This window comes from Pelodiscus sinensis, chromosome 2 (assembly GCF_049634645.1).
Source record: "Pelodiscus sinensis isolate JC-2024 chromosome 2, ASM4963464v1, whole genome shotgun sequence".
Taxonomy (NCBI): domain Eukaryota; kingdom Metazoa; phylum Chordata; order Testudines; family Trionychidae; genus Pelodiscus; species Pelodiscus sinensis.
Genome location: NC_134712.1, coordinates 185,227,766 through 185,251,636, shown reverse-complemented (window position 1 = coordinate 185,251,636; position 23,871 = coordinate 185,227,766). Strand labels below are relative to the sequence as shown.

The 23,871-nt window shown below is 39.2% G+C and overlaps 1 protein-coding gene across 9 annotated transcripts in view; it reads left to right on the top strand.

Annotated features, from left to right (window-relative positions):
* The window catches only part of RBMS3 (RNA binding motif single stranded interacting protein 3), a 995,810-nt gene that overhangs the window by 799,517 nt on the left and 172,422 nt on the right, over positions 1-23,871 (top strand). For all 9 annotated transcript variants that reach the window (XM_075921983.1, XM_075921980.1, XM_075921982.1 and 6 more), the window contains 2 exons: positions 603-760; positions 17,374-17,453. In XM_075921983.1, the coding sequence (XP_075778098.1) occupies positions 603-760; positions 17,374-17,453 (238 nt within the window). The remainder of the gene's footprint in view (positions 1-602; positions 761-17,373; positions 17,454-23,871) is intronic.

Here is a 23,871-nt window from a genome sequence, read left to right as displayed (position 1 = left end):
ATTCCGGAGAGGCATAAGGATCTTGTGCAAAACAGGGTTTTTGCGCCAAAAAAAAGAGTCCATTCTGCTTGTTTTTGCACAAAAACAGCGTTAATAAATTATGCAAATGAAGTGTGGCAATATGCTAATCCACACTTCATTTGCATAGGCTCTTACGGCAAAAGCCACAGTTAGACATAGCCATAGTTACCAAGTTGCAAACAGTCTTCAGGCTGGTATATAAGTCTCTGCATACAACATGTGCTGAATATTTTTGAGCAGTGAACACATAGGTGGAAATCATGTGCTGTTCAGCCAACTTTCTAAATCCGGCCAAAGTCCTGAAAACACTTGTGCATGTGTAATGTCCTGAACCTGAACGATCCTATTGAGTTAGATGGGACTGCTCAGTTCTGGAAAGAGAAGCACATGCATGAACCTTAGCAGGCTATATTTGACAGATAAATTGTCAGCTGTGAATAGCTTTCAGAGCTCTGCTACTAATCATGTTATGGTTTCTTAGCATTGCATTATTTTGAGTACCCAACAATTTTGGATATTGGGGGCCACAGTTTGTTCTAGTACTGAGTTTAATCAAGGCTCTTCTTTTTGTTTTATCTTAGCAACAAGAGCAAGACCCAACTAACCTATACATCTCAAATTTACCCATTTCCATGGACGAGCAGGAATTGGAGAATATGCTGAAACCCTTCGGACATGTCATTTCCACCAGAATATTAAGAGATGCTAATGGAGTCAGCAGGGGAGTTGGCTTTGCAAGGTGAATCCCTTGGTCTATTTGATTTATTCTGGTGTCAGGGGGATTTTTTTTCGGGGGGGGGGGAGTCTTTGACTCTTTGCAAATGATGTTTCTTCTGTAGTTCTAAAGCCTCATCACTATTGAATATGCAGAGCAATCAGGTAACAGCATCTTTATCAGATTGAGTGTCTGTCCTTTTTGCAAAATTAAAAAACACCAATGCAAATGGGAGTTCATCCCATGGGTCCACAAATTTATACTTTTGTATATGGAAATAAAATAGATAGCAATAGTGAACTGTTCAGGCATTATCAAGTTTAGATAATAATAAATGTCCTGTGGCTGAATGCATTCAGAGATTTATCAAAGTCTTTCTAACAAGGAAAGGTAAATTTATCAGTAGGAAGAGCAGAGGAGAGGAAGCATATCTAGAGAAACACTAGTTGCTACAAAGCCCAAAGGATTCCAGGCCCCTGAGAGGAGGTCAGGAGAAAGATTTACATTTGAGAAACCCTGGCCGGTGTAATGTTTTAGACAGACTAGAGAAGAGCTTGTGTCATTGTCAAGAGAGGAAGGAAGTGTTTTCATGTTAACTAGAAGGAAATACTTACAGAAAGCTCCCTCAGTTAGAAACATTGCTAGACATAGTAGATTTGTTTAAAAATAATAATTGTAAAGAATGGGAACTGTACATAGAAAAGGATAGAAGAAGTAAGTGGAAGAAGGTGCAACTTATATAGCGACTTACACTGTACATAAATATCTCCTGCTTCAAGAGAAAAGCAAACATCATTCTGCTTTACAGAGCATTCACAAGACTGCTCTTTTGAACAGCAGGGTAAATTATGACTGAGTTATCTTGTGGATTTCCCTGCAATATATTATGTCTTGGTATATATAGCATGACACTTCTCCCAGTACCGTGAGAGCATTGAGTAAACTGGGGATAACTGAGTGATAATGAGGCATTTTGTGAGATAATTGGCATTGTAATGTTACCCTTGTCCTCGATATACAAGATCATCACATGAAAGGAAATGTTAAGGTAATATTGTCTGAATTCAAATAGTAAAAGATATACCGGTGAGGGTGAAAGATGACACCATTCTTTACTCACCCTCTGTGTTAACAAAGTTAACTTGCCTTTTTAGAACTCACTACATGCAGCTCAGTATTACTGGCTGATACACATTGAATTGTAAAAGCTGGCTTTTTCATGGAAATGTATTTAACTGTTAATTTTTTAAAAATCTACATGATAATGCAACATGAAGGCCATGTGTTTCAGCACACAAAAACAGGAAGAGTGAAATCCTGGCTCCATTGAAATCCATGAGGAAATTTCCATTGACTTGAATGAAGGCAGATTTTCTCATAGCCACAATTGCATGCTGAATCTTCACTTTGCCCTTGGGCATTAGAATTTACAGTCCAATCTTTAATGACACATTTCTCTTCTATTTAGTTTCTTTTTACAGAATGTGTCACTGTATAGAGATAAGCACTTTATGGTTGCCTAGAAGCATGTGGGGGTAAAGGCTAATACATCTATAGTATGAGGACACACAGTAGATATGGGTGACTGTAAGGCAATGATGGGATATCAGTTGCATTTATATGGTCCCTCACCTTTGCCTCCATTAAAGACACCTAAACACTCAAAAACAGGGGAAAATAAATGCATTATGTATTTTGAAAATCATGATTTTAAGCCAATTTCATGTTCTTTTGGGGACAGCACCCTGAGTTTTGAATGCTTTGTGTTAGCAATGCAGCTGGTGAGAGTAGCAAGGGAAGCTGAGAGGGAAGATCCATGAGAGTAGGGTGAAGCTAGTACATGAGGTGTGGTTTAAAACATGGAGTGAAATGTTGGACTGCATCCTGAAATGAATGGGCAGGCTGTGGAATGAAATAAAGTTGATGTATCTGTGGCCATACTTATTTAACTCTCTGAAGAGAGAGACTACGCAAGTTGAAGTCCGGAGAGCTACCTCTCAGGAAGGCCATAAGGGATGGGGTTATGATCATTACGGTGGAAGGACATAGAGTCAAGAAGGTGCCTTGTTGCTCAATGGTGGTAGGCATATTTAAAGATACACAGAGAGGTATTGGAGAAAGAGCAGTTAGGAGTGAAACACTAGAAGCAAATAGAGGGTGTTAGTTGAGGAGGGAAATAGGGATCAAGTTAGCGTGAGGATGCTCCTCTTAACCAAGGAACGCAACTTCTGTCTTTGAGACACTTAATTGAAGGCAGTTGAAATGAAACCATACAATTATTTGAAAAAGTCAGATATTATTTTGAATGCTTATGTGAATTATAGGAACAAAATGTTTCCTATATTGAATCAGATGAATCAGAAGAATGGTCTATCAGATCCAGTATTTTGCCTCTGGCAGCGGACAGTAATTTGATGCCTTAGAAGAGAGTGAAAATTCCCCAGATACATTTAGATCGCTATCCAATATGCTGTTAATATTGTTTCTTATTGCCTATAGTGAATAGGAAAGGAATAGATAATAAAACTAAATATTATAATGGCAGCGCTCTCTCTCTCTCTCTCTCTCTCTCTCTCTATCTATATCTAGTATGCATGTATCTCTCTCTCTCTCTCTCTCTCTCTCCATGGTGCGTTCACACTTTGAATACTGTGTGCAGTTCTGGTTCCGTCATCTTAAACAAAGGTATATTAGAAGTGGAAAAGGTGCAGAAAAGGACAATAAAAATGTTTCAGGGTATTAAAAGTTTCCATATGGGGAGAGATTAAAAAGTCTGGGACTGTTCAGCTTAGAAAAGGAGGGACTTAAGGGGCATTTGATTGAGGTCATAACATCTTGAGTGGTATGTAGAAAGTGAACAGGGAAGTGTTATTTATCCCTTTACAGAACACCAGAACTAGGTGTTTTCATCAGAATTTCATCAGCTGATGAAATTAATACACAGTAGGTTTAAAACAAACAAAATGGAATATTTCACACAACACACAATCAATCGGTCAAACTCATTGTGATGGGATGCTTTGAAAGTCAAAAGTATAACTGGGTTTAATAAAGTCTTAGAGGCATAGCTGTGTTAGTCTGTAATTTTAAAAAACAATGCATAGATAGATAGATAGTATCTTGAGCTTTTATGGGCAAAACCTACTTCCTCAGATGAGCAGATTGGTGTGAAAAGGGGGGACCCTCCATTTTTAACAGAAAAAAGAAGGTAGATGGGGAAAAAAGTATGTGTCAATTGTAGTGCCGATACTAATGAGGCTATTTGAGTGGGCTGGAAGTGTACAGCTATCAACTACATGATCAGTGGATTACCCTCCTCTTAACATCCTGAGTTGAAATCCTTGTGGAATTCTTCAAGGCTCTCCTTCCTGTGAGTCCATATAATGAAGATGTCATCAGTGTAGCGTAAGTAGAGTAAGGGTTCTAGGGTACGAGAGCCGAGGAAACATTGTTTGAGGTCAGCCAATAAATGTGTTGGCATATTTCGGGGCCATGTGGGTGCCCATAGCTGTGCAGCTGACTTGAGTGTATAAATTGTCCTCAAATTGGAAATAGTTGTGGGTGAGGACAAAGTCACACAGCTCAGTCACCAGGTGTGCTGTGGCATCATCGAGGACAGTGTTCCTGATAGCTGCTAATCCGTCATCATGTGGAATGTTGGTCTAAAGAACTTTTCCATCCATAGTGGCCAGGATGGTGTTTTCAGGGAGATTACTGATGTTCCATAGTTTCTTCAGGAAGTCAGTGGTATCTTGAAGTTAGCTAGGAGTGCTGGTAGCATAGGGTCTGAGGAGAGAGCCAACACAACTGGATAATACTGCTGTAAGACAGCACCTCTTTTGACAGCCTCTTTGATTATAATGTTAGAATTGTTTTTGAGGCTGTGGATAGTGTTGTGTTCTGCATAGGTGAGGTTGTGTCACATGTTGTTTGTTCACACTATCAGCCTGTGCATGTTTGTGGAAGTGCAAATGACCATCAGGAGGGGTCCACAGAGAGGCCTTCCTCTTGTGGGGTTGGCATGGGAGATCCCGAGAGTCAGTGCGATGTTCAGTGGTGTGCTGGAAATATTCCTTCAGCGTGAGGTGGTGAAAATAGACTTTGAGGTCACCACAAAACTGAATCATATGTGTGAGGATGGTGGGGCAGAATCTCTGAGATAGGACAGATTCTTCTGCGGGGCTAAGAGTGTGGTTGGAAGGTTGACAATGGTGTTAGGTGAGTTGAGGATACTGGAGTCATTAATCATAAAAGTATTACTCTTTAAAAATTTAGTCACTTTATTTAATTGTAACACACAGGTGCTCTGGGAGTGTAACATGGCACAAGTTCTTTGCATGCATCTGTCATGGAAATACAGCCCTTTCAAGAAAAAAAATTCTACCTGGGAACTACTTACATGCTTTAGGCTGAGTTGGAGGAAAAGCAGGGACTAGGAGATGCCTACTGTGGGACTCTCTACTGCAGCCTGAAGAAAGATACATTGCCGAGGAAGAACTGTGGGCTGTGATTGGATTTCTGGAGGGAATAGGACAAGTGGAACTCCCTGTGTAGTGAGAGCTAGAGCAGGAACTCAAGAATAAAACTGGTGAGAGAACCTGATCCAAGGGGCTACGTCTACACTGGCCCCAAATTCCGGAAAAGTCATGCAAAGCAGGTAAGTCAGAATAGGGAAATCCGCGGGGGATTTAAATATCCCCCGCGGATTTAAATAAACATGTCCGCCGCTTTTTTTCCGGAGGATCTTTTATTCCTACTTTCAAGTAGGAATAAGAGATCCGCCGGAAAAGGGCTTTATTCCGGAGGATCGCACCAGTCTGGATGCTTTTTTCCGGCTTTTCCCCAAGCCGGAAAAAAAGCGGCGGACATGTTTATTTAAATCCGCGGGGGATATTTAAATCCCCCGCGGATTTCCCTATTCTGACTTACCTGCTTTGCATGACTTTTCCGGAATTTGGGGCCAGTGTAGACGTAGCCAAGGTGTCTGGATCTGAGGTATCCAGATACAAGGGTGATGTGTTGCATAACTTTTGTTTTAAATTAATTACAAATAAGACCCTTGCAAGGGAGAATTTAATCTGAAACATCAGTGGTTGGTGATTACTCGAGCAACATATAAAGAGGAGAAATTGAGGCATGGTGGCATGCTTCAAAGAGAAAGATACATCAATTGTGTTACAGTGCCAAATCCTGATCCCATTGATAACAATATTAAAACTCATCATTAAATCAACGAGACAAAAATTGGCCTCCTAAAATCATCTAGTAAAAAACTCCTTGGATATTTTTGTTGAAAAGTAGTGGATCTTCAGACGTAGTCATGTAGACGGGTTCTTTTATAACAGAAATAATAGGAATGCTCCTGGGGGTTTTGTTATGAATGCCGTAGTTAAATGTTCTGTTCTACACTATAAATTATGCTGCATACTGAGCCTTTTTCTAAGATGTTTTTAAATGGTAAATACAAAAAAGTGTTAGAAGCCACTAACATTTTTTTATTGTGTTTGCTCTCTCGTAACTTAAAATGACCTTGTAAGATTCAGCCCCAAGCAACATTTTACAGCAAAGTCATAAACCTCCAAAACCAGAAATTTATGATGGAAATGCTGACAGTCAACCATTGCAATACTAGCAGGTGCCAGTATAATAGAGAACCGGCAAGTGAGAAGACAGTAGCATAAATCAGCTGAGCTCTGTCTAGAAATAACTGTGTGTTCATCTATCCATTTCTCTTTTCCAGTAACATGAGAGAATTTGTCCAATATAAACTGTCTTAAAATAATGTTATGATGCTGTTCACAGAGGATGACCAAAGTTAAGAACTTCACAATTATGTTTCTCCCACACCTGAGAGCAAAGAGGAACATTAAGAGAGCCACATTTTTCCCCCTTTGGTGACTAGATGCTTGGGATTTGGGGGGTTGGTTTTACTTTTTTGCATGCTTTTAACTATGTTTTAATTGATTTGCATATGATTGGGGTTTTATTAAAATTATTGCCTTCATTACACTTTACATTTAATCTTTGGAAATCCCTTTTGACTTGATGTCTGAAGTTTACTTCATGGACTAAGAAAAGCATGGAACATGGGCAGCATCATAATAGGTCACATCGGTTCCTGTGTCATTTATACTAAATTACACTGACTTTAGGGGAAATAGGCCTGCTCCTGATTTATTCTGGCACAATGAGATGAGAATCAAGCTCTCGGTTTTCTTTCTCAAATATCGCGGGGTGGGTCTCTTATAGCATCTCACTAGTGTGCTGCACATGGATTTGTGTGTGCTGATGTGTGATAAGTTCAGATTCCAGTCAAATGGTGAAGCCATCGTAGGTCTACCTCTTACCAATAGAGAGGGTGTTTAGCACAAGGGAACACAAGCTAGCTGAGTTAGCCATAGGGAGGAATGGCTTCACAGAATTTGCTTTAAGAAAGCAAATTTATGAACTTATCCAATGAGTATTGTACTCTGATAGGAAGTAATAAAATTACTGAGCATGGAGGAAAGCCTGGAGAATGCTGAGAAGCTGCACAATTTACATGCAATAGATTTCAGTTCCTCATGGGGGCAAACAGGAGCCGAAGGAGTAAAAAAGAATGAAAAGGAGGCAAAATAGTTCCACAGGTACAGCTAATGAAACCATGAAGGGTCCATTGGGTGGGTTTGGAAGGGAACAGGTGACTTGTTTGAGAGCTCAGATTGTCACTTAGTCACTCTCCACCCTTCCCATTGCACTGCCAGGAACACCTTGACATCTTCAGAGTCTCTCCCATACCCTAAGCACGTACCTGTATTGTCTTTGTGCGGGGGGCAGGTGGGGAGGGGAGGGGGATCATGCATCGCATTGTGCATGTACCCATGCACACAGTCTCTCTCACTCTCTCTTCCCTCCCCCCTGGACTCTAGTCTGACCTTATGAAGTCCTCAGGAGTGGCAGTTCTCACATATGACTGTAGGGGACAAGGAGAGCCTTTTTCCCTTACTTCCATCCCACAGGATTCCTTAATGATGAAAGAGAAAGCATCCTGCCTCTCTTCCCCTCCTCCTGCCCCACACATACACACAGGTATGGGAAGTAGGGAGATACTGACACACCGCTGCTAGCCAGCTCTTAGACTAACAACCCAGATCTATTGTGCATTGTTAGTGTTTGACAGAAGGGTATCATAGACTGTGTAATAGTTTCTCTCATAAAGTAATGTAAACTCCAAGAATGGAGGCTAGTAGAAGGGCTTGGGAGGGGGAGTACTAGAAAATGTGTTGTAATAAATTATCTTGCACAGGACTAGGTCAGCTCTAATTGCTGCTGTTTGATGACTATGCAAAATACACAGCTGTATGCTTAGCCCACTTACTCTCATGCTCCCACTGAACAAAACCCCTATCCTCATCTGAAAGCATAAAAACTAAATGTGGTCTGAGATACATGCCTGGGAACTCTGAGGTCTGGATTGCTAACCCTGGTGCAGAGCCAAATTCCTTTTGTGTCCTTGGGCAAGTCATTTAACCTCTTTCCTGTACTTTCCTTATTTATAGAATAATTTGTTTCCCTACCACATAGTGGTATCACAGGGATTACTTGATTAATGTTTGCAAAACACATTAAGATCACCATATAGTAATTACTCACAGAAGGGAACCATAATTTAAATATACATTAAGGTGACCCTTTAATTCCATAAAATCTCCCAATATTCAATTGGAATTTAAAAATACGGGGTGTAGTTCTCTCACAATTTACACTTATCCCCATTATTAGATATCAAATCTAATCATCAGATATCAAATATTTTGCTATATAATAGCCACTTCATCAGCATGTTGCTCTTTCTAATGTATGTTTACGTGCTTTAACTTTTACTTGACATATTATTAATTGGCAAATGAGTAAGTACAGTGGATTTTGTTTCCAGAAGGGTTTCCTTACATTTATTTGCACTACTATTATGAATGATCCTCATTATTTATAACAACTTATAATGACTACTGCAGAACCACTATGCTCTATAGAGGGAAATAATATATATTTTTAAAATAGAGTAATTTTTTGTTTGCTAGGGAAGAATAAACCTCAAATGGTTGGGTGGTGAGATTCTCTCGGATTAAGTATACAGAATTCTGAGTCTTTATATGAACTTTGTCCAAACATCTTGAGTTTGCATATTTGGGCTGGACATTTGACAAGAGTAGCCTCTTTTTGGTATTTTAAACACTCTCCTGCTGGTCCAGGAATGTAGTAATTATTGCTATCTGTTTAGTATTTGAGCGCCTCAATTTCAGGTCTTGATAAGAATCAAGAGGTACAGAGACAAATGAAAAGTTTTTAAAATAATTACCCAAAACTTTAAGAATTTTAAAAGGATTTGGCCTATGGCTTTTGTGGGGTCTTATTTTCTCCAAACTAGTTCTTATCCAACAATGATATTTACAATATGCACACTAGTACCTTGAGAATTGTTGAAGGGAATGAACATTACATTGGTCTAGGGCCTGGGACATTGTTCCATTAAACTATGGACTAGTACCAAATGTGCACTATTAAAATAGAGTTTGAAAGTGATATCTTGTGAACTAACTGAATCAGAAACAAATTTCATTTATTAGAAAGTTATTACCCATGTTTCAAAGGTATTTTACATCCCTCTCTTTACATGACAAATTGTAATATTATTTAGGTCTTAATTTTTAACATCTCTCAGATTGTCAGCTTGTTTTCCACTTTATTTCTTATATAACTATGAGGGCATTTCTTGAATGAATGATTCTGACTTCAATCCTTTGTTGAGCTTCATGTGGGTGGGTCTTTTTGCCCACACACACAGCCCCATGTGTAGACTCAGACTCTTGTACAGTATGTTATGTGAGAATCTCAAATGTTATTTCTGCCCATGGTAACTGCTGAGAGGGTATCAAAATTTCAAGGGAATTAAAACAAGCTGGTAAATCAGAATGGTAGGAATCAGGTTTCAATATCTCACCACCTGCCAAGGCTAGTAATGCATTGGGAGGCCAGCAAAACTATTTCCAGGAATAGTAAACATTTTTTGCCGCTAGTTATGAATTAATGAATAGATCAAAATGCATCAATGAGCTGTTTCAGTTTATTAAATAAAATATTGCGCATGTTAGGATCATCTCTTAGACATACTCTTTTACTACATTCTTAACCCTTCACATCCCAGAATAATTTTGCTATACTATCACTGACCATTTAACATATTCATGTTAAAAGAGAGGACATTTGGAGCTAAAATTTCAAACTTGGGGTTCTACAATGCAGCTTACAAACATAAGCACATATAAATTCAAACATGGAATTATGGTCCCAATTAGTATAGTTCCTACGTATGTGTGCAGAATTGGAAATCTGTAATTTCCTTCTGGAGAACCATAAGAGCAACTAATGCAATGTGGGATGAGAAAAGAGTTTACAATATTAAACCAGACATTGGTTTATTTTCTGAATTCCAGAACTTTCTCTGAATTTCTAGATCCTGAAGGATTTGGGGAGGGAGCTGGGGGCGTACTTCACTAAATTAACATGGTCATGTTGTCCTCATAATTCCATTTAAGGCTTAACTCCTTTTACCAATCACATAGAGTTGTCATAAGAACGCTATACTGGGTCAGAACAAAGGTCCGTCTAGCCCAGTGTTTCTGAAAGTGTTCCGCGGAATCACTCTCAGAAACACATTAACTGGCTGCCCCGGTTTGTTTATTAACCAGCACCACGGTCACAGATCCTCACAGTTCCTATTGGCTCAGTTTTGTCCTTTGCAGCCAAGGGGAGCCACAGTATCCTGTCTTTTGCCAGTGGCCAATGCTAGGTGCCACAGAGAGAATGAACAGAACAGGTAATCATTAAGGGATCCATCCCTTGTTGCCCATTCCCAGCTTGTCCATTTCCATATGCCTAACCATCTTTGTTGCCCCTTTTTTGGCTTTTTCCAATGCCAAGATACAGGTGACCCCCACACGTATGACCAAATTGGTTCCTGGAGAACTGTCATAAGTCAACCCATCGTAAGTTGAACTCTTCTTTCCCATAGGCGCAATGTAATAAAAGGTGGTTCTGTTCCTGGACACCCATTTCATACCCTAAAAATACCAAAATTGACTACAGAAATGGAGGGAAACTAAACTAAACTAAATAGTTCAAATAATGCACAAAAATAACTAAAAAGTGAAGACCAATGTGGTGGAGACATGCGCAGTTCAAGCATTAACTGTAGACTGGTGAGTCTGACTGACTTGTATGTTTCCTGTTTTGGGATGATGCGTGGAGTGTGCGTCATACACGTCATAAATGCAAGCTGCGGATGTAAATTGGGGGGGGGTTAGAAGCTATCTTGCATAAAAAAATGGTTGTAAATGCGGAGGGTCGTAAGTCAGGCAGTCGTAAGTCGGGGTTGTCTGTACTTTCTTTTGAGATGAGGTGATCACATCTGCATGAAGTATTCAAAATGTAAGTGTACCATTACAAACCGCTCTCTCACTTGCATTTGTAATTATTTGTTTTGCGTGCATAAATAATTTTTTTTTCAATCTTTGTCTGTCTTGCATATTTTTGTATATCTTGTGTTTTTTATGCATAGGAATAAATGGTAGGAGAGCTGAAGTAGTCAGTTTTGAAAATGTGCCCTTAATACTCAGTTTAGGAACTCTAGGCTGCCAATGGTTGTCCTTGCACTAACTAACCGTATTCTTAAAGCCAAAGGGTGAATTCTGATATATGGTACTGCAGGTTCTCATACTATGAGGAACTATAGGATCGAGCATTAATTCTAAATATTCCAGGTTTCTATATTAAAGTAAATCAATCCCTAAGAGTAAGGGGTAATTTTTCAGAGGACTCCATTTTTCCATCTTCAACTTTGTCAACAGAAGTGACTTGTAGATGCAAAACTTACGCATAGCAATAAATGTATCAATTGCAAAAACCATTTGCACTCAATTTACAGTCAATTTATGCATCCTTAAAACATTTGTATGTGTAAATTCTTCCTTTGAAAATTCAGAATTCATTTTAGCACTATTCTTATTTAAATAACAATGTTCAGTGCAGAAAAATGCACTGCAATAGAACACACACACACACACGTATGTTGCCGTTAATATATAAATACATATACCAAAACTATGTTAAGAGAACAATATTATACTTGCAAAATGTAGCACTTAGATGTTAAGAATTGCCAGAATTTCTCCCTTTTGCTTACACGTTATGATATAGCTTTCAATTACATGGTGTCACATTTTCTCCACAGGACTGTTGACTCATTCAGTCCTAATGGCTCCCAGTCCCAATTTTCTTTCCCAGGCTCCTCCCTATATAGTCTTTGGAACTAGGTTGGGTTCCTTTACCCAACCAGTCCTTACTTCTACTCAAATATGTCTGATCTCCTTTTACCATCTTTCCCCACCCACTACTTCTCAGACCCTATCTCCTTGGCCAGCCACTCCATCTCCCTGGGTCTCCTCATTTGGTTTCATTCTCTTCACAGTTCCACCAGCACAGTCTCCGCCATCCCCTTTCTCCCATTCCTATTTTCCCTTTTCCCACTCTCCTCATCAGTCTAAGGCCTGGTCTACTGTAGACCAGGTAGGTCAACTTAAGGTATGCCATCCAGCTACACAATTTGCATAGCTGGATTCAGCTTTCCTTAAGCTGAGCCACTGCAGTGTCTACACTGTGAGAGGCTAATGGGAGCACATACTCCCATCAGCTTCCCTCACTCCTCACAGAATGAAAAATACAGGGCACCAGTAGGGGCTGCCCTCAGCATTTGAATTGTGGCTCTATACTAGCCCTGCTAAATTGAAGCTAGAAAATCGACCTCCAGAGGGTGGATCTTTTCCATAGTGTAAACATGCCCTAAGATTTCAATCTTCACTCAGTCTATTCCCTTGCGGCTCCCAGATCCAGTTCTTGTCCTTTATGCATTCAAATCACAAAATGTCTTCCGCCCTGGTGCTTCAACATAGCAGGAAGGATGGGAGTATGGGGGGTGGTGTCGTTGAGAGCACAGGAGAAAGCCCTGACTAAGCCTGCTGCCCAAAACTACAATTGCAGGGAAAGTCCTGCTTAGCCCAGGGGTGGGAGATATTTTTTGGTGAGGGGCCACTCCAAGATTTTGGAAAGTGGTCAAGGGCTGCACTTTTCTGTGGAGGGAGTGCAGGGTGTAGGATGGAGGTTAGGCACAGAAGGGCATTCAGGGTAAGGAGCTGGGGTGGCTGAGATTTGAGATCTGAGAGGGAGTTTGGGCAAAGGAGGGGGTTGTGACCTGGGTCAGGGGATTGGAGTGTATGGTTAAGGAGGGGTTATGGATTCAAGAGAGGATTCTGGCCTGGGGGAGGGGCTTTAGGAGGGAGTGCAAAGTCTGGGAGGAAGCTGTGACCTGGGAGAAGGGGAAAAGGGGGTGCAAACTGCAGAGCATGTGGGTGGTGACTTGGGGCAGGAGAATGGGGTTCAGGGTATGGGAGGGTGTTTGGGTGCAGGAGAGGATTCTGGCGTGGAGTGTTAGAGGGGGTACAGGGTCTGGGAGGGTGTTGTGACCTGGGGCAGGGGTGTGCAGAGCGTTTGGATGGTGACCTGGGGGAGGGAGTTGGGGTGCAAGGGTGCCAGAGGCAGGTTCTGACTGGGAGGCGCTTACCTAAGCCAACAGCCCTGCAGCACCCCTAGTCCTAGGTCACAACAGCCCTGCAGCAGCCCTAGTCAGGCTGGCTCCCTGTCTGCTGCAGCCCTGCTTGAAATCACAGGATGCATCCTCCATGTAGCTTGGGAGGGGAAAGAGTTGTGCTACTCTGATCCCCCAGGCCAATCTCTCAGCTCCTGTTGGCTGGTTGTTTCTAGCCGATAAGAGCTGAGAGATTGGCTGGGCTCAATTCCTGTGGGCCAGTTTTCTCTGGCCAGTCGAAGCCGAGGATTGGGCTGGGGGTGGGGAGATCGCATGAAGCTTCTCCCTCCCTGCAGAGCAGAGAGCCTATGGATTGTGCTTTAAACCATGCAGCTGCATGCCTGAGGGTCCTGGCAGGGTGGTCTGTGGGCTGGATCTGGTGGCTTGGCGGGCTGGATCTGGGCCCCGGGCCATATTTTGCCCAGCCCTGGCTTAGCCCCATGCTGCACCATGCTTGATCCAAGCAGAATCTTGGAGAAATTTAGCTGCTGTCTTCTAAGAAGCATATATGTAATGTGATTTCTAAATACTTATAACTTGGCCAGATTTGGGCAGGTTTTCACAAGGACAGAGGAAGCACTGTTTGTCAAATGTCAAGCCCTTGCTCCAAGGCATGGGGATGCTACATCTTCCCAATGCAAATAAAGGCAGATTTTTTTTTTAGTGTGGGCAAAAAAATAAATAAAAAAATGCATTTTCCCCTAATCTTGTTCTCAGAAATAGCTAAACTGGTTTGGCTGAAATTTTCCCTTAAAAAAAAAAAAAACCTGCCTGCTGCCTGTCATGAAATATTTCAGCCCAAATAGTGACAGTTTGACAAAAGTGTAAGCAATTGAAAATATGATCTCATAACGAAATAGTTATAATATTACCGCCATATCTATTTTCCAGTTTTTTTATAGTCTTAAGTACCTCACACAGAAGAGATGGGAAAAATGTGTTTCCTAAACCGAATATAACATTGATTCTTCACCACATATTACATATGTACATCTGAAAATTATAATTCATGCCTCTGTGCTATAGGTGGGAGACATGACAAAGATGTCTCAAGTGTTACTAGATGGCTAGAGGTCTAATTAACACTTCTGGAGGGAAGGTCTCCCTGCCCCACACAGCCATTCTGAACAACTCAAGGGATTCAGGTAGCATGGAGGAATAATACACACAGTTGTCGTTATTCAGCAGCACATATGAATGGGACATGTAAAGACGTCTTTGTCTATTATGCTGCCTTTTCAGGCCAAGTTGATAATGCTAGTGTCAGTTTCAAGTGAAGCGTGTGCCAGATTACAGATAGCGAGTGCTGGCATTTGAGAGCCGTTAATTGTGAAACTTGAGAAGAAAATGGGTGCATTCTTTCTAAGACAGCTATTCAGGAGATGGCCCTTTTATCCCAGAGCACCATGGGCTTCACTTTTATTCCCTGCCCACATAAAATGCATGGAGTGCACGGAGGCTCTTTCACTTGGCAGCTCCTCTATTGCATTCTTTGCTGGGGCTGCTTTGGCTTGTTAAAACGTGCCCCATGTATTCAAATGAAATTGTCACTGCTGTGTGGTGCAACATAACATGGTTTGACACTAAGCGCCTGCAGCTACAGAAAACAGACTTTTCTTGCATTTATACTTTCAGAGACAAGAGTCTCTAAAGGCTTGCTGCAGACATTCACTTAGTTCAACCTGAATGAAGCGAAAGTGAACAATTTAAGTTGCTGTCTTTGTGCTTCTGGAAAGAGCCCATTCCACACGATAGGGCCTTAAAAACTGAGCTGCAAAAGACCTCAGAAGGGGCAGCTTTAATGGTTTCACCGAAAACAAACTAACAAAATATATTGTATTGCTTGCTTGGATTATTAATCATTTCATTCTCTTGCTCAGTTTCTTTTTCCTAAGTCTTGGCAAACTCATACCCAAGCGCTGGGTTGAGGCTCTAGAGAATATTTACGCTCTGCAGAACGTCATCCTTTCCCCCTTATCTACTCTGTGGTAGGAGTAGTATAGGAAGTCATTTAGAAAAGGACCTTGAGTTTTCAGAATGAAGTAATATTTAAATATGTGTATTGAATATAATCTTTGAAGACAGCTCTCCTGGGGGGAAAAATCCACAATGTAATATCTGTAGTGTCTTTGCTGTTTAGTTATGAGTCATCATCCCTGCTTCCCTCTAGGCGCCCTCCCCACAAGCATTTTAATTCGTATTGTAAAAATTGGGCAACTATTCTCAGGATCAGTTAGCCTGCTGAGTGGTCAGTTTAGGTCCTGTGTAATGGCTTCTTGGTTTAGGATTTCGATCATACCATTATATAATCATTCCATTCCTATAGAGGCATGTTTATTATTATTGCTGTAGAGTCATGGGCATCTTAGAACTATGATTCATAATTATATCAGGTGAATGATCAGTCATTTCACCAGGACAAGGTCACATATAGTAATGTCTGTCTCTGTCCAGGGATTGGACTCATGAAATATACAACTGCAAATAGCTGTTGGTTTTGTTTTATACTCAATTTTGCAATATTACTTTACTCTGTATAATCATCATTGAATCATAGAAACGTTCTTAATGAAAGGTTCTCAAGTCAAGGCCTCCATCCGGAGGCACCACTCCCTGTATACCTAGTTTATCCCTGACAGCAGGTTATCTGTCCTCCTCTTCTTCCAGTGAGGCTGGTTCCACAACTTCCCTTTAAAGTCTATTCCAGTGTTTAAGTGTCTTTATTGTTAGAAAGTTTCTCCCTGTATCTAAACTAAATCTCCCTTATGGCAATTGTTGCTTGTTCTACCTTCAGTAAATATTGACAACAATTGATCACCATTCTTTTTAACAGCCCTTAATATATTGGAAAACTTTTATCAGTTCCTATTTGGTCTTCTTTTCTCATGAATGAACATGTCCAACTTTTTTAACCTTTTCTCATAGGTCAGGTTTTCTAAACCTTGTATGATTTTTGTTGCTTTCATTTGGACTCTCTTCCCTTTGACCACATCCTTCCTAAAGTGAGGTTCCTAAAACTCGACACAGTGTTCCAATTGAGTTCTCAGCAGTGCTGAGGAGAATGGAACAGTTACCTTCTGTGTCTGAGACACAACGTTCCTGTTAGGACACCTCACAATATTACCGTCCCCCCACCCTCCAACTGCCTGCAATTGTTGGCTTAGATTCAATTTGTGAGCCACTATAACCTCAAAATCCTTTTCTGCTATACTGTGGCATAGCCACTTAGTTCTCATTTTGTAATCATGCATTCAATTTTTTAAATTTTTTTCTTGTTGATTTTAGATCACTTCTACAATTTATCCAGATCATTTTGAATTTCAATTCTGTTCCCCGAATTACTTGCAACCCATCCCAGCTTAATGCCATTTGCAGATTTTGTAAGCATGTTCCCCAACCCATTATCCAAGTCACTAATAAAAATATTGAATAGTGCCAGATACATAACAGACCCAGTAGATTCTTCCTCCCCATTTGGCAGCAAACCATTGATAACTATTTTTTACTGTTTTTTATATGGTTTGTACCCACTTTATAATCCTGAATTATTGTAATTTTATTCCCCTTCAGATGCATCTTAGATCTTATATCACTTGCACATCCTTCAGGGCATTTGGAGGTATCAGAAATTTGGAATGAGGTCCTGAGTTTTTGCGAGAAGCGCTCGACATGTCCTTGTTTGGGATGCGCCCTAAAACTCAAAAGCAAACTGTTCACCGCCACGGTTCCCGCTTGAATGCAGCGAGGAAAAGAGCTGCAATGTTTACTAATGGCAAGTTCTCCTTGCTAGCGAACACTATATTGTAATGAACTATTTTGCCTGCATCTCTGCAGAATTCAGCCAAGAGCAGCTTTTGAGATTTCTCTCAACATCTATGTCAGGTGCTTCCTTTGCTGACTGCACATTTTTATAACACTCTAATAATAATTGCTTCCTCTTCCCCATTTTCTTTTCCAGAATGGAGTCTACAGAAAAATGTGAAGTAGTAATTCAACATTTTAATGGCAAATATCTAAAAACTCCACCTGGTGTACCAGGTAAGTGTTCCTATTACTTCTTTACTAAAATAACATACACATTTCTGAGGCATGTTAGCTTATTAAGATGATAGGAATGCAGAGTTGCAATATTATAGGTTTGCTGTTCTATCTTCTCATCTAAGCATACACATATTATGAGCAGCGATCACTATTTGTTTTGTTTTTGCTTGTTACCCTCCAGTCCTCACTAATTTGACAATAAGCATTTATGTGTGACAAGAAGAAATTTAAATAACCACTGCAATCATTTTTACTGGATAAATGTTTCATTTCCATTGTATGGATTTTGTTTGAATTTCTTAGTTGGAGCAAAATCCAGATAGCCAAAGAGTAGTGGTGTGGTAACATAGGTTTTTTTTAAAAAAAAAAAAGATCAACAAAGACTGAACTGATATTTCTGTGGTTCCTGAGATTAAAGTGATGGATATTTCTAAACCTCTTAGCATTTTTGATGTTCTCTTCCGGAAGCTCTCCAGTTTGCCCACCTATTTCTTAAGTTGAGCTGCCTGCAGTTGGACACAGCACTGCAGCAGAGGCCTCACCAGAACCAGGTAGAACAAAATAACCACCTTCTTTGTCTTACAAACAACTCTCTGTTAATACATTCCAGAATATCTAAATATCACACTTCCATATCTGACTTGTTCTTGTCCCTAGTTTGTTTCATTTTCCAAGTTTGATGCTTGGGTGAAATCCTAACTTTACAGCAATCAATGGGAAAACCCCCATTGAGTTCAGAGGGGCAGGATTTCAATCTTTGTGAATAGTCAGTTTCCCCCTTGTTAATTTCTCCTGTTGTTTGCGTGAGTCTTTCTTACCACAAGAGGAGAGACAAAAACCTAGGAATACAACAAATGGGAGAGGATCTCAAGAGTATTTGTAACATCTGTAGCTACATTAGATTAATTTATTTTAAGTTGCCTATACTTCAGGTCATCACTGTCTTCCTAGTAACTCTCAGGTATCTACATAACATATGATCTTTGTACTTACCTTTTGTGCCTGCAGTGCCTCAATTAAATCTCATCATTTTCTGTTTGATGCAGAACATTTAGCATCATTGTATATTTGCAGTAGCATGTACATGCCACTCATCTGGCTCTGACACTGGCCTTATGTGTATCTCTGGCAGCACATAGGGGAAATAAAGGAGTGATAGTGTTCTCATGAGAATTCCACCACTGCAGAAGCCACTTAAGGCTGGCAGATACATAGCTCTAGATTGCCTTCCTCTTCTCAGCTCTCAAGGGTGGGAGAGGGGGAGTGGATGATGGGGGAGCAAGTGACCATGCATCCCTGAAAGCAGGTAGAATCAGGGATGATTTAAGCGTTCTTAAAGCTGCTTTTCCAGCAACGCTTGCTCCTGGATGGTGCTTCCCTGGATATATTTTTTTTCTGGGTTTTCTAGTTCCTGTCCTATTCAAAAAGTTATGAGGTTAGGTACAAAAAAGATACTGACTTCAGATTTGCCTTAGAGGATGAATATTTGCTGTTGATAAATTAAGAATATTAATGATCATGAAGATGATGACAATGAGGAAAAAGAAACTGAGCTGAAGGTAGATAGTAGGTGGTTAACCATTCAGCAGTGGATATTTTAAATAACTACTCATTCATTACTAGCCTGCAAAGGTATAAATTGTTACGGTTTAAATTTGCTTAATTCGCTTAGATGTATTTGCCAAGGAATATAGTCAAATTAGAAATAATATGTGCGTGGGTTATATATGCACATGTGAATATACACAATATATATATGAAAGATGATGACATTAAGCTATGTATTAATTATTTTCATCCTAGCACTGTCAGATACATCATTCATACATTCTTTTCTTCAGAGCCAGAATGACCATATTGCAGACATGGTCAAAATGCATCTGAAAGGCCTAATTAAGCCTACAGTTATACGGTTTAATTGGCAGCCACCCTTATTTCTAGTGAAAAATTAGAGTGAGCAAAAACTGTATGTCTTACTATGGAATGATGCATCGTGGTCAATATGGCCTCTACTCAGATCAAAATGAGTCACAATATTCTGTAATCTTCAAGGGCTACATTTACATGTCATTTCTTTCTTTCCAAGTGATATCCCATTATAGGCCCTGGTCAGTCAGTTTCCTATTGGGAGAAACCAGTGATATGGAATCTTAGGTTTTTTTTCTCTTTTATTTATTTATTATATATATATATATATATATATATATATATATATATATATATATATATATATATATATATATATATATATATATATGCTAGTCCTTGAACAGAGGTGGTCACAAACAGCATTCAGGCAATCCCTTCCTTCAGAAATCTCAGTCAAACCCTACTGCTCTTATCTCAGGAACAACTCTGTCCCCCAAAGCTGGCTCTTGCAGCAACCATAAAAAAAAGCTCTACCTCTCAAAATCAGCAACAGTGCAGGATTTCTTCAAATACTGAGCAGTGCTAGCATAGTGAGAAAAAGAACTGTGACAGTACCTCCTAGTGTCCGCTGCCACACAAATATTAACAATAAATATGCAAATTTGTTTATGCAAATTAGGCACAGCTGTCAGAATCCTAGATTATTGTCAGTATCATTATCAGTTGTGCAGGTTAGAAATCACTCTCATAGTCACTCCCCCTTTAGCCTGAGTGCTTAGCAACTCTGTTTCTTAATTCCCAGTTCTGCAAAGAATTACAGAATATGAGTAGCTCCACCATGGTTTCTGGGACTATTCAGAGTATGTGAAAGCAAGAAAACTTTGCAGGATCAGTGGAGTTTTCTAATTAGTTTTCTTCTTTTGAGACGTTTACTATCATTAAACTCTTTCTTATACATTTCATGTTTCCTGGAAGACAAACAATGTTCTAATTAAAAGGGAGTTAACTTTATAGTTACTCTCTATAGTAATTGAATGGTGTGATCATATATATTATGGTAAAATCACCTCTGTGCATGAGCATGTAGCTTCTAATACAAGCTGTAATATTCCATTGTATGGACTTCTCTCCTTTAGGTATTTACTGACAGTTTTTCTGATCCAGCTGATGTAGATAATCTGTATGAAACATGGCATATGATAGATTTGTGCTGTATCACATTAGGGGCAAAGAAACATGTACAGAGCCCTTACTTTTGGCATTTCTTTCTACAGTATCTGCATGCAGTGGGTTGCAATACAAACCTATCTAATATCATAGCTACACCCGATGGAAGCATTGTGAATAGCAAGGACTCTGTTAGTGCAGACTTTGAGTCCTTATAACCCCAGATATTCCATAGGCAAGTTTTAGTGTAAGTCAAGACCTGCTCACATATAGGGAAAATAGATGTAAACACAACAACATTCTTAAATAATGTAAAACTATGCCTGTATTTCATGCATTAGTAACTCAGTTTGATAGAACATTTAAATTAATGTTACTGGTAGGTTTCCACTTTGAAACAATGGTACATTTTGCATATTGAGCCTAAAAGAGCTATGTAATAGAGGATGAAACATAGAGACAAAGATATTTTGTCTTGATTTTGAGTAGTTATTAATTTAGACGTCAAAGAGGAAAAAAATGAGGTATGTAAAGGAATAAAAGTGGAACAGACAACAAAACAGGAATCTTGATGAGACAGCTTATTTACCTGTATTTCAAGCTGATACTGTGGAATTGGATTTTAATTATTATGGCGTGTTTTGATCATTCAGCTATGATATATGGATCAAATCTTATTTTCCAAAAGAGAATCCCCATTTCAGATAGAAGCTTGATGTACTTTTCCCAAGTTTATCCTTATCAGGAGTCATTTGGTTGAAGGGATCAGATAGGAAATGACTTCTCTGATGTTCTCATAATTCTCATCTGAGTACCATACAGTACCAGGTAAAGAATATTACAGCTTATGAAAGAGCCAATTGGAATCATGAATAATTTGACTAATTTCACTATGCATGAGAACTCCTAGAAGAACTCAGTCTATCTTGATAATATGGAGGTTTTGCATCTGCAAACCCAGTTGATTTGGAATTCTCACATTTACATTGGCTCACCTGAATTGAACATTCTGGCATAATTATCAAAGCAAGGTGCTCCCTTGAACCATATTTAAAAGTCAGTTCTCCTGTATTCATTATTATACTTCTTAAGATCTCATAGGACAAATATAATCTTTTGAATTAGAAAGATATTTTTTCTTTTCTTACCAGTATATTAGTTTGCTTTTTGCCTACTGCTAAAAAAGGTTAGGTCCAAGTTATTTTGTAGTCACATAGTTTCTCATCACAGCTTCTAGTCAGTTTATATGTCTCTTTTATAAACCTGTATATAAGTCTCTCAGCAAAAGATAGAAGCATCTTGCTTTATCCTCCCCCAAGCAATTGCTTATCTTCCTGCATGGGGACGCAAGGAGAATCAAATCTCCTAGTGTACTTGGAAAATCACAATCAGAGTTTGAAAATTATCCTTCCAACAACATAATTGTTGTCATATAAGGAAAATCATCACTATTTAATGTGGTGACCTCTTTATGAAATTCAGTAAAAAAAATAAGGAGCCTGATGACATTAGCAGAGGTATGCCTCCATGTTTTTGATTAAATGCAACTGCTCAAACAATCATCTGATTACGAGAGAAAAATTAGCCAATATGGTTAGGGTTACATGCAGTTGATTAAAATTTTTCAGTTGGATTCCTAGCAGCTTCATAGAGATGGCAGAGAACTGAGCAAATCTCATGTTTTAGACCACATCTTCTCTCCTCCAAATTCCCTTTTACTTCATCTTCTAGTTATCCACAAGCTTTTAATAAATATATAATGTATTGTTAATCCTTATTAAGACCCTTGCAGAAATGTGCCTGATTTGTTCACTTTTGAAGACAGTGCCTCCCTCAAGAGGAAAGATCCCTTAGCATATGAGCTCCCTTTCTTTACAAAAAGGAAAAATAGTTTCATTTATAGGTAAATCAGGAAGTCCTAGGAGATCCAACTTCTGTAAGGAATGAGACAGTTCAACAAAACTAAGAATAGACCACAGTCAGGTTATGTCTACACTGCAACTCTATTTCAAAATAACTAGCGCTATTACAAAATAACTTAGTCCGTGTCTACACAGCAGGCAGTAATTTCAAAATAGTGTCAATCTGGAGGACTTCTTACTCTGACCCCTGTAGCCCTCATTGTAGGAGGAGTAAGGGAAGTAGGATGAAGAGTGCTCTATTTTTAAATAAGTGCTGTGTGGACCCTCCCTATTTCGAAATAAGCTATTTCAAAATCAGATACGCAATTGACGTAACTCAATTTGCATAGCTTATTTCGAGTTAAGCCCTGTAGTGTAGACGTACCCTCAATGATTTAATTGTTTCGATCACCAGTACAAGAGGAAGGTATAAAATACCATGTCCCCCCACAAAGAACAAGCAGACAGACATGCATACACATGTCTTATATGTATTCAAGGCTAAAATATTGTTTGTGGCTTGATTTTCTAACTTCAGTCAGACCACACCATGAAAGTACCCAGTGCTTTATATCCATCGAATTGTTGTCTACCCTACAGACTTGGATAATGGGTAATCGGAATTCATTTAGAGCTCCATCGATATATAATGCTGCAGCAGTGCAAAGCAACCAGAAGAGAGGCCAATGACTGACTCTGTAGTTTAGTTTACAATCAGTTTGTAAAAATGTGTTGTGTAATCTGAGTTTTGTGAATGGGATCTTAGATTGTACGTGGCAGGGAACATCTTTTATTCTGTGTTTGTACAGTGCCTAGCACAATGGGATTCTATCCATGACTAGGCCTCAGAGGTGCTACAATGATAAAAAAAAATAATTCCATTATTATTATTGTGGATTTTTTAAACAAAGGTGTTACATATTACACTTTGCTATTCTGTATTCCAAAGACAAATTAATTCCGTCATTTGTCTCCTGTTTTCCTTTAACATGTATGATGGTAATATGATCTGAATTTGTTACTTCATCTACCGTCCAAGCATTTGCTTTTTTGCAAACATCTCCATTTTTATCCGCGGAGTACAGTGCATAAAACTTCCCCTACTCTATCAGCAAATATGATCCCTGTAAAGACAGTTGCAAAATGACTGTTTAACAAATTTTCCATTTCCTTATCCAATCTCTGCAATTCCTTACTGTCATTTTTATCTTTTATATATATATATATATATATATATATATATATATGCAGAACTCTTTGTTGTTAGCAGAAATTTCTTTTTCATCTTGAGCCTTCAACATCCTTTTAACGGTCTGCAGTTTGCAATATTTTTATAGATCTCACAATCTTTATCTTTGTCAGATGGTTTATAATTTTTAATACTTTCTAACATATCTTTTATAGTAAACATTGCATACTTACATAACTAATCAGAGCCTCAGTTGCTTTTTTCTCCCTTGATTTAAATTGGTTGACTA